General features: G+C 33.3%; 1 protein-coding gene across 1 annotated transcript in view; it reads left to right on the top strand.

Annotated features, from left to right (window-relative positions):
- Nucleotides 1-346: 346 nt before the first annotated feature.
- Nucleotides 347-12,576, top strand: part of LOC139718708 (uncharacterized) — a 32,172-nt gene continuing 19,942 nt past the window's right edge. The window contains exons 1-2 of the mRNA XM_071630169.1: nucleotides 347-818; nucleotides 8,059-8,175. Of these exons, the coding sequence (XP_071486270.1) occupies nucleotides 573-818; nucleotides 8,059-8,175 (363 nt within the window). The 5' untranslated portion in view covers nucleotides 347-572. The remainder of the gene's footprint in view (nucleotides 819-8,058; nucleotides 8,176-12,576) is intronic.

Here is a 12,576-nt window from a genome sequence, read left to right as displayed (position 1 = left end):
CCTGCATCATAAAAATAACAAAAAGTCGCTAGACATAAATTTTTCGTGAAGAGCATAATTGTATTATGGAAGAGCAGACTTTAAGCTTTAAAATGATGCAGGCCCTTTAACTCAAATCAAACGGTTTCTCCTACAACCTACTAAATATTGGAAAGAAAGCACTCAGGAAAGGTGTGTTGAATAAGTTTTCTTCCTTTATCATTTTATTTCTTCATTATTTTTTTTCTTTTTGTAAACCGGCCGTGCATAATTCCATTCAGATAGGGGTACAAAACGACGGGCAGATAATGAGGTTACAACGAGAAAGAAAACAACGACTGAACTCTGATGAGGCTGAGTGAACATTATTCTAGTGCATCTGTGCCGTGCATTGTAGGCCTTCACTTATTTATCGATATTTTGGGCATTGAGGTTGAATTGATCTAATTTTGCGATATAGATCATCAACACCAGCATTTCATCGACAATCTGGCCACACGCACATGGTAATACACATAAGCAAAATAGGCCTTAAACAGACAGAAGTGTTGCATCAGAGTGCTTGTGAACAGCGACAACGGGGATAAAGCAGTATGCCTTCGCCGAAGTGTCTACTTGTACTGCAGGTGATAGTAATACTACTTCAGCAGAAATGTGGTGTCTCGCAGGAAATATCGGGACCACAACCCGTTGATCTGCGCCATGTGCCGGAAGTCGTGGTGCGGGAAGCTGTCGATGACTTCGAGCGTCGTGCTCGGGAACAGTTGGAGGAGGCCAACAAGGAGGCAGGTCACTCCACATGGCTAACCGCTCCCCGCCTCGTATCAGCTAAAGAACAGGTATATAAACATTTTCGTCTATTATCTATAAATGTTTACGTATAATATCATATGATATTTTACGATATGTATAGATGAAAACGCTGACTGGATGAGACGGTTTTACGCAAGTAAAACCAACTCTTGGATGTGAACAAGAACAGTTTACATGCACTTTGTGTTTTGACGCCGTTGTTTTTCTACGGTATTTGTTTCAAAGTTTGAATTTCATTTCATTTCCATCAAATAAACAGAGCAAATCATATGCAATGTATCAGCAGAACATGACTATTTGTAATAGATGAAAAAAACGTGAATTAACAAAATACATGTGGTGATGAGTAACAGAATGAATAAAACTTTATTTCATTTCATTTTGTGCATAATACAAATTAAATAAGGATGAGAATAGAATTTGAGAATCCCACTAAATAGCAAACTTGTACCATATGGGACACCCAAAAAATACAAGATAGATCGAATAATGAATTACAAAATCATGTCAAAGGAACCCCTGCCAACTGACATAAGATCAAACTGTGAAGGGAAAATATATGTAATAAATAAAACTACACTGTACAACATGTGCCATCGTGGACACAAGCAAACATGACTCCATGATGGAAGAGTAATGATACAATGCAACCTGGTTGAATATAAATTTCAAAGAATAATGTGTACATAGAATTATACCGGTAAGAATGCAGAAGAGCTCTCATAAAATAAGGAGATTTTTTTTTTCTGTACAATTCCAACAATCTGAGGAGGACATGTGTTAGACAAATTATTTTCCTCATAATATATCATATAATTTATATGATATATATAATAGTTTGATATTCAGAGAAATTATGATTTGATTGAGATAATGAAACGAACCTTATTCGGTTGTATAGTATAAGATTTCATTTAAATAACTTCCAACTTATTCTTGAACGAGTTCAAAGTTTTAGCTGTTATCATTATATTGTTATGAAGTGAGTTCAAATACTTTGGCTTATCGTAAATGAAGGTGTTTTGAGCCAGCGGAAATCTCATAAATGGCAAAGGAAATTCTTTCTATCGCCTTGTTTGATAACTGTTAATGGATTGATTTCTTCGAAACATTTGTTCAAATATATTTGGAAAATTATCTTTATCAGAATAATATCATTTAGACATTTTCCTCAGTACAAAATTTTCAAATTTCAATATTATATGTTCAAAATATAACGGGTCAGTATGAGACAACAAATGAAACAAGACATTGATAAAGAGTCACTTCTTTTGTAACAGAAGTAATTTATCTAGGAGTGTTTGATAAGTATTCCCCCAAGCAAAAATACCATAATTTCAATAAGGCAAAATTAAGGATTAATGTAATGTAAGCAGGGACGATAAAGGGAGACAACATTTAGGTCTGCTATAACTATACCAATGATTCGTGAAATATATAGTTTTGCATAATATTACTGTCAATATGAAATTTCCTTGAAAGCCTACTATCTATTGTTCTTCCGGGGAATTCAACGTGAGAAACATTTTCCAGGGTAGTAGCATAAAAACATATATATATATATAATATATATATATATATATATATATATATATATATATACATACACTCAGCAAAAAAAGTAAGTTCCCCCCTAGCATTTTTGGATATATCTCAAAAAGTGTTTTACCGATTTTCATAATTCAAACGGAAATGGATAAGGAATTTTATTACTCATAACATGAGTGGCAAATCATTGCCACCAGATATCATTATTGGTGTGAAAAAATGCATTTTATGTCAAAATGCATGGAAAAAAATTGCACTTTAGCGATTTGCAATGACTTTTACACAAATAATCAAACAATCACTCATGATTCTGAACATTTAAGCATGGTTGATTGCATATTTCTCTATCTCTTTCTTTTCATGAGCATACAGTGAAGTATTTGATAGTTGATATGTCCACCATCCGCTTCAATGACCAGCCGGCATCTCTTCCTCGTACTGTTAACTAAAGTTTACTTGGCACTGCTCAATGTTGGCCCATGCTCTCTGCAAGATGCGCTTAAATTCTTGCAGTAAAGTGTCATCTTTCACCTTCTTGCTCTCTTTCCGCTTAATGACATCCCAAAGATTCTCTTCTGGATTACAGTCAGGCTATCTTGCAGGCACACTGTCCTTTGTCGTCCCTTCTTACATTATATTCATCCCTCATATTGCCTTATTTAAATTACGGTATTCTTGTATGGGGAAATACATATCAAACTCTTTTGGATAAATTACTTCTGCTACAAAAGAAGTCACTGCGTATTATATGTCACACTGTATATTTGTCTCATACTGATCCGTTATATTTTAAAAATAGAATATTTAAAATTAAAGATTTGTATTTGTTTAATGTAGGACAATTTATGTATAATTAAAATAAAAATAATCTTCCATATATATTTGAATCAATGTTTTCAAAAAATCAATCTGTTCATAATTATCCTACAAGGCAATCCAACGAATTTCATTTGCCATTTTTTAGGACTTTGCTGCCTCAGTAAACCTTCATCTACGAGGGGCCAAAGTATTGGAACTCACTTCCCAACGACATAATAACAGCACAAACTTTGAATTCTTTTAAGAACAAATTAGAATTCGTCCTGTTGAAATCTTATGATATACAACCAAATTAGGTTCGGTTTCATTCTCTCAATCAAGTCGTTTGTTTGTTTGTTTGTTTGTTTGTTTGTTTGTTTTTACAAGTATTAAGATATCACACAGAAATCATCTTTTAAGGAAAACAATCTGTCTAACATAAGTTTACCTCAGATATTTCTTTTATTGTACCAGTAACAGTGAGTCTATTCTCTTTCTCTTTTCTTATTTATATCCGTTCCTATGCATTCATACCGGCATATGCACCCAATCAATCGCAATTTTAAACCAGGGAGCGTTGTATTGTTTTGTTATTGCATTTTCATCATGAAGTACAGTGTGCTTGTGTCCACGATGCCGTGTGTTGTACCACAGTCTCATTTCCCCCTTTTTTGTTCTTTTTCTTTTTTTTTCTTTTTCTTCTTTTTCCCCCTTTCTAAGTTAATTCCATGTCAGTTGACATTGGTTTCTTTGACTTTGTGTACGTATTTTTTGAGGGTCCCATACCCTACAAGCTTTGCTTTTTAAGTGGGACCCTCCATTTCCATTCTAATCTTTGTATTAGGTATATACCTTAGAAACGAAATTCTGTTGTTACTCGTGACCACTTGTACGTTTTCTTTGAAAATGTTATAAATTTGTTCTGTGAATGTATTGTATATATTTTTTCTGTTTATTCAATGGAAATGGAAATAAAATTGAATTGAATTGAATTGAATTGAATACGTTCGATGCTATTTCCCTCAACAAACTGATCTACAACTTGAGCGCATGATGCAAAATGGCCATAGGCACATTAATGTGATCAACCCAGATTGGAATTACAAATCACATGGCTTCTACCAACATTTTCATACAAATTATTGAAAAGGCTATTGTTTAAAAAGTATGCATAACATCTGTTTAATAGGGAAGCACATTGTACGTGAAAAAAATTCCTGAGAATTGCACAATTTAAAAAGGTCATTTGCTAACTTACATAGGAAATGCATATTAATGCAACATGGAAAATTATTAAAGAGGTCCTAGGTAAAAAGCCTGATTCTCCGCCAACGGATGATATCACATTAAACGGTATTAAAATAAATGATCCTAATATGTATGCTAATTCATTTAACTCATTTTTCGTTAATATCGGTCCGGAACTTGCTACTAAAATTAGCAATACTTCTGCTCATTTTACAGATTATCTTTTTGACCAAAATCAAGAGTCTATTTATTTTAACCCAACAAGTCCCAGTGAAATCATTAGTATCACTAAATCTTTAAATAGCTCTAAATCTTGTGGTTCTGATAAAATAAGTATGATGTTATTGAAAGAAATAGTTTATCCACTCGCAGAACCGTTAAGTTATATATTTAATCTTTCTTTATCACAAGGTATTTTCCCTGATCTGCTGAAAATAGCGAAAGTTAATCCTGTACATAAAAAAGATGATCCTCATGAAATTAGCAATTATCGTCCTATTTCTTTATTGCCTAGTATATCCAAAATCTTAGAAAAAATTGTTTATAATAGACTTCTTAAATTTATTAATAAGTATGATTTACTTATTCCCAATCAATATGGTTTCAGAAAAAATTATTCAACTGATTTAGCACTAATACAAATTTATGACAAAATCACGAGTGCTTTTGCAAACAAAGAACATGTTGCAGGTATATTTTGCGATTTGAGTAAAGCATTCGATACTCTTGATCATTCTATTTTACTCACCAAACTTAGTCATTACGGTATTCGAGGACAAGCACTTTTATGGCTTAAAGATTATCTAACTAATAGAAGACAATATGTTATTTTTAATGGTTGTGAATCTGACCCCCTTTTAATTAAATGTGGTGTTCCTCAAGGCTCAATTTTAGGCCCATTATTATTCCTTCTTTATGTTAATGATATCATAAATACATCCTCTCTTCTCTCTTTTGTTCTATTTGCTGATGATACGAATATATTTTATTCTCATAAAGATCTTAAGATTTTAAATGACACTTTAAATATTGAAATTAGTAAAGTATCAAATTGGTTTAAATCTAATAAACTTTCTTTGAATATAAAAAAGACTCATTTTATTCATTTCAAACTTCATTCTCATAATGAAGATACGTTGATACATATTAACATTGATGATATCCCATTAGAAAAGAAAATGAATTCAAAATTTCTAGGAGTATATATAGATGAAAGTTTGACTTGGAATGAGCATTTACATTATGTTACAACGTGTATTTCTAGAAATATAGGGATAATTTCCAAGCTGAAGTTCTTTCTTCCTCGTTCAACTTTATTTCTATTATATAATTCCTTAATTCTCCCATATATAAGTTATTGCAATGTTGTATGGGGCACTTGCGGCTCTACCAAAATAAATTCTATATTTAAATTACAAAAGAAAGTTATACGTATTTGTACAGGATCGCATTTTCTGGCTCATACTGATTCTTTATTTCATGAGCTTAAAACATTGAAGGTTTTTGATTTGAATATTATTCAAGTAGCAGTAATTATGTTCAAATATATACATCATCAACTTCCATCATCGTTTGATAACATGTTTAGGTTCAATACTTCTGTCCATTCGTACCCTACTCGTATATGTAGAAATTTCCACCTTTTGAATCCCAAATTATTAGTGACACACAAATCTATAAGACATTCGGGTCCGGATATTTGGAATAATCTCCCGGATAATATAAAGTCTTGTTCAAGTATTTATTCTTTGAAAGCTTCACTTAAACGATATTTGATACAATTATATTCTCCAAACCAATTGAGCTAACAAATATTTATAGTATAGATTGTCATCTTATTGTCAATCTCAATTTTCTTCCTACAACTGCATCTTGCACTCTCACCTGCAACTGCACTGCACTCACCTGATCACCTTCCTCCAAGAGAGTTATGTCGTTGGATAGTCATTTTATGAGGCCTCCATCCATTTCAAGCTTAATCGCTTATGATGGTGGTCTCCTGCATTCAATTATCTCTGCTGTTTACTGAAAAATACTGTATATTTTATTTTATGTTTCTGTGTATCTACATTGCTCAATGCAATCACCATGTGAATCTATTTATGTACTGTTATCGATTTATTTCACTGCACTTGTTATTCTTTGTCTTTGTACTTTTTGAAGTTTGCATTCAAATTGCATCTGATTGAATGCAGAAATAAAAGCAAACAAACAAACAAACAATAGGAAATGCATACAATATGCTTCGTATAGCCTGAAGTGCAACTTTTTTCCCATGCTTTTTGACATAAAATGCGTTTTTTTAAACCAATAATAATATCTGGTGGCAATGATATGCCATTCATGTTATGAGTAATGAAATTCCCTATCCATTCCTGTTTGAATTATGAAAATCCGTAAAATACGTTTTGAGATACATCCAAAAATTTTAGGGGGGAACTTACTTTTTTTGCTGAGTGTATATATATATATCAACAGGTGGTGCTTCTATAGAGTTTCTAAAAAAGCATATAATTTGTTTTCTGAAGATTAAGTGATAATTTATCTCCTTTTATCTATTGGGCGAAATTTTTCAATTCTTAGTTTATTGCATTTATAAAGGTTAGAGGAAAAAAAATAATTTGAGTCATCCGCAAAGAGATTAAGAATCATTTATATCATTAACAATAAACAAGATCGTACCTGATAAACATCCCTGTGGGTCCCCTCATTTGATATTTAGCGTTTGTTAGTTCCTATCTTTGTCTCCTCATTCGAAGTACATATTATTTCAGAGAGATAATTTTTATTTAAAATATCTTTACGATAAAAGGTAGGACATTTCAAAGTTGAAGCCAATCCACAAATCCGAATTCCTTTAGTGTAACTAGAAACCTTTATCGAATGTTTTGTTTGTTTATTTTTTTTTTGTTTTGTTGTTAGTTTTATTTTAAGGATCACCATGTCGTAGTGTCGATCCGTATGTGAAATTCTTCCTGATCCTTCTTTGATGAAGTCAAACTAAAAAAGTAGGGTAAAATAAGCAACAGTATTGTTAAAAGATTTTTTTTTTCAGCATCAGCATCAGCATCAGAATATCCTTGTTTGTGCAGCACCAAAAATACACTGTAAAATATCCTTTCGTGTTTAAAGGGCGCGTATAGTTTTCGATGAGACCTAACTTCAGGTTTCTAATATTTTTGGTGAGATAATGAGAAACCGTTCATGAAATATGAAAGATCATTTAATGACAAGAGGGATTCAACGTTTATTTGATTAAATTGGTTTTAAAATACCAGAGATAAAAAAGCATTCATTATAAAAAAGCGGGACCCGCCTTTTATTAGGATCGCTTTGTTCTACTTTGTTTTTGGATGTCTCAGCGATTCCAAAACCAATTTTCATCTATTAAACTTTGAAGTACTCTTAAAATGGTATGCTCTGTACTTTTTCATAAATTGGTTCTTGGTATCTCACAAAAAGTTGAAAGCCCAATTCTCATCTCCCCAAACACTATACCATCCCCTCAACTGTTAATTTGTCTACCTATAGCGTCATCGAACATAATTATTGTGGAAGTACATTGTAGATTATGCTGAATGAATACATGTCGATAATGTTCATCTCTCTTTTTTTCTTCTCTCTCTCTCTCTCTACCCATCTTCTCCTCTTTGTACATACATTCATTAAAAGGCAATACAAGGCAAGCTGTTTTATCTGACTCTGGTAGTTGGAGAGTCTTCTTGCGACTATTCAACCCCTATCCTGGACTGTGGAACTGGCCAACTGCATTTGAGCAGCCCGAGCGAGGTAATAATAGATCTTATCGCCAACTCTTACTTACTCTCATGTGGTAACAATATCTTCAAAATTGAACAAACTGAAACATCACAAGTGAATAAAAGAAATTTTTAATGAAAAAATCTTAAATGACTTAACTCCAATTTTTCATTTTGAGAAATTGTGATCAAAAAATCGTAATCAAAATGACCAAAAAAATATGGAATATCCTCCCTCATAACCTCAAGAATATTTCCTATTTTGTAGCAAGTGTTGTATCACTGGTAACGCTTTAATGATCTTTCCTAATGTCTAATGGTCGATGCTGATTATTCTGTTAAAACAAATTATGAATAGAAGAATAATAATAGAAGACAGGCAAAAATAGTTCAAGTGGAAAACATTATGGACAAGACACGTAATCCAAGCTTATATCTCTTCGTACTCTCAACAATGAAACAGCGCGTGATCTATGTAGCTAACAACATATGTATATTGAATTATGTGGGGGGTGGAGTTTCTGTTTTGTTTCGTTTCATCTGCACATACGTGCTCCAGGGAACAGGATTATGGGCCAGGGACAAATTTCACATTCCTCTTTCCTCTTCTCTCTCTCTCTGTCTGTTTCTCTCTCTCTCTCTCTCTCTCTCTCTCTCCTTCCTTGGTGTGGGTTATGGAGCAAAGTGATCTGGGAATATATTGTAAGTATAAATGTTGAAAATGGTGAAAAATGGTAATAATCATTATAGTGATAATGAATATAGTAATAATAAAAAAATAATAATAATGATAATGATAATAATAATAATAATAAGAAGAAGAATATCAATAATAAAGAAAAAGAAGAATAAGAATGAGGAGAAATGTAAAAATAAAATTACCAAAAATCCGAGATTAAATGTTATGCCTTAACATGGCTCATTAGTGTCGCGATGCTTTATACAAATGTTTAAAAATTATCCCTTGTGAATCACGTTTACAACACATGAAGAACCATTAACAAAATCAATTTTTATGGGACGTCCTTTAAAAGGAAAACAATTAATACTAATGACATAAATGTAAATAACAGTTGCTGTGTCATTCATGATAAAGAATAATATTCTTAACTCTCAGTATCATCCTAAATCAGCTATAAGGTGACGATTTGTTGTTGTTGTTGTTGTTGTTGTTTGATTGTTTGTTTGTTTGTTCGTAGTTGCAGTAAATGCCATTTCGAGACACTTAAGAAATAGAAAAGCAATAAACAAGCCTTATAGTAGAGCGGTTAAGCCCTCAAAATCATGAGAATTGTGCAAAATTTGACTAATGCATGAAACTTTCACCAGTGTTAGTACATACCATAAGATTCATCTTAAGATCGGGAGGTAAGTCTGATTTGACCTCTGATGACCTCCAGAGGTCAATGAACTTTAAATATCAAAATATTGATGTTTGGAGGCATTTGTGAATGATAGGCCTAGATCTTGGTTACGCTGCACTATATGCATTTGTACTACAAATCTTCCGTTTCCACAGGCCATTGACAGGTGTCAACCTTTGACCTCTGATGACCTTTAGAGGTCAATGACCTCAAAATACCATAATATTGATCTGTGATGTTATTAGTTAATGACAAACATGGTTAAGATGTGCAAAACAAGCATATCTGTTTTACAATTAATTGTCTTCATATTCCAAAGAGCAAAGACAGGTTTCTACCTCTGACCTCTGGTGAACTTTAGAGGTTTTTATGACCTCAAAATATCATAATATTGATCTATGGTGTCATTAGTTAATGATAAACATGGTTAAGATGTTCAAAACAAGCATTTCTGTTTTACAATGAAATTGTCTTCATATTCCAAAGAGCACAGACAGGGGTCTACCTTTGACCTCTGGTGATCTTTAGAGGATGTATACAAAACAAACATATCTGTTTTACAATTGTAGCCCAGATGGCTACTAGCACATAAAATACAGAATAGAATAGAATAGAATATAACAGAATAGAATAGAATAGAATAGAATAGAATAGAATAGAGAGTAAAAGAAAACAGAACACTGCATTCGTTTTCCTAGTCACCCTGTGACGTCAATATGCTCAGTATTTTCCCCTTCTTGGAGTTTATGAAATCGTCTGTCTTCCTTCCAGCTATTTTTTGTTGAAACCCCCTCTCCCAAGAAAAGTCTATGGTCACTAGGAGTTTATAAGTTAGACATTGGCTACTTTCCCCGCTAGTGGTCAGTTCCAATGGCTCTCAATCCCCAAAGTCCCGCACCAAATTACGGGGAATGACATGATGGCGTGTTTTCACCCTCTGATCCCCAAACATATATTATCTTCTGAGCTGGAAGGTCGCCCTCCTGCCAGAATTCATCCCTCTAAAGGGCTTTCTACACTTGCAAAATTTTGCTTGGTCCCGTACCGACGGTGAGGCTAAGGGGGGGGGGGGGGGGGGGGTCTTAGCCCCACCAGTAAGGAATTGAAGAGTTTGTTTGCAAAAACCGATAAGTCCATATTTGCCAAATGGAGATATTTGCGATTAAAGGTCAAGAAAAATAAGGAGAATAATAAGAAAATTTTTGATTCTTTTGACCATAACTTCAAAAATGTACCTTTGTATGTAGTGACCAATATATCATTTAAAAGGTATTATTTTGTACTTTATGACAGAGACCGTACTTCAAAATCTTCAAAAATGGACTTATCGGTTTTTGCAAACAAACTCTTCAATTCTTTTCTAGTGAACACCTCAACCCAATATAAGATTGAGCCAATGAAATACTCTAGGGAAAGGAAGTTTGTTAGCAAATTACTTATAGAAAAAGAAACAAGCATGTTTGAGCCGAGAAATCAGTTAGAGTGGCAAGATGTAAATGTGATGACAAATCCGATATCTATGTATCTGTACAACAATATGGTTGCCGGCTCGGAGAAAATCGTTAGGAGCTTTTGGGAACTTACACACTAATGACGTTGTCTTCATATATATATATATATATATATATATATATATAAGATAAATCGTTCAAGAGGAATGACTTTAATTTACGTTTGAAGACATTTCAAGAGATGCAGTCTAATTTGATAAGGAGCAAATCATTCTACTGTTTGCAGTCTTGTAAACATAGGCCTACTTGTATCTTTTGCGAAAACTGTTCGAATACGTGGACGGTGATAGGCCCCTCTAATCAAATTATGTATGAACCAAATGGTTTCTTTTGAACATATTGTATTGTGTTGAAAAGTTCTTGGCAAAATTCCAGGGAAATGTGTACACGAAAATTCCGATGTTCAAAGCATGTGATGGGAAATGTAAACAGTATGTGCGAATGCTTGTTTGTTTCCTGCTAAACTTAGTTGTTAGTGGGGAAAAGAAAAGAAAAGTCTCGCTCTACACACTAAGAAAAAAAGGTTCAATAAGGGAGCTAGAAGGGTTCGAAGTCGCGAAAATGGGTGCAAACTACACGATTTGAGAAAATGGTGGAACTTTGCTTCTTATATGGTTCATTTTGGGTTCGATCTTGCCACGGTCATTGACGGTGCAATATTACGCCCCAAACTAGTCTCAAAACAAAGGCCATCCTATGGTGTTGCTCGGCACTAAAATGCAATATTACATATCCTTGTGCTGATATTATGAACATATATTTTTATATCATGAAACTTAAGTTTCTTTCATATTCTATAATCATTCATCGAGAGTATATTTTCAAATTAAGTTAAGTCCATGATGAAAGGGGTCTACCAAAAAAACAAACGTAGAATACCTGATTGCTTGTCTGGTATTGACCAATCACATTGTACACATAACCTAGGAGGTTTAACAGATGAAGTTCCAACTGGATGTAATTATTCAAATAGTCGTCAGATTTCTATTGCTGTACAAAACAATTCCACAGGTGCATTTGTGCCTTCGCTGATCGGGATTCGATGCCGCCGTCTCGCTGAGCAATCTGAAGATTCATTTTGGACGTTTACATAATTTTGGCTATATTTTGCTTCATATGAAATCCTATACTTTAAGATAAAAACATATAAAACAAAAGTAAATTCTGAACAGAAATAGTATTGTGCAAAAGTGTTAATCAGAGCTGTTTCATGTGAAAGTGATTAAACTGTACCCTGGATAGCCGGTTTATTTTATCACTTTTCCTCATGATTCTGACAAAGCAAACTGATATGAATCTTCAAATAGAATTCTTTTATATCAATAGAAACATCAGATTACTGCCCAGGCATGCCTATTAGAATAATGTTCGTTTTATTTCATTTTTTTTTTGGAGCAATTTCTATTCGTGCATCCCCGTGTCTTTAACATTCACCTAACCTATCTCTTGTTGGTTGGGATGTCGAAACGTAATTACCATTACAAAGACATATCTTCCTGTTTGTGGTTCATTCTTGCTAAGGTGCAATATTGAGCCCATAACAAGTCTCAAAGAAAG

The sequence above is a fragment of the Diadema antillarum genome, unplaced genomic scaffold (genome assembly GCF_040938485.1).
Source record: "Diadema antillarum isolate AM-2024a unplaced genomic scaffold, OU_Dant_1.0 scf00000099, whole genome shotgun sequence".
Lineage (NCBI taxonomy): Eukaryota > Metazoa > Echinodermata > Echinoidea > Diadematoida > Diadematidae > Diadema > Diadema antillarum.
This window is presented reverse-complemented; position numbering and strand designations above follow the sequence as displayed.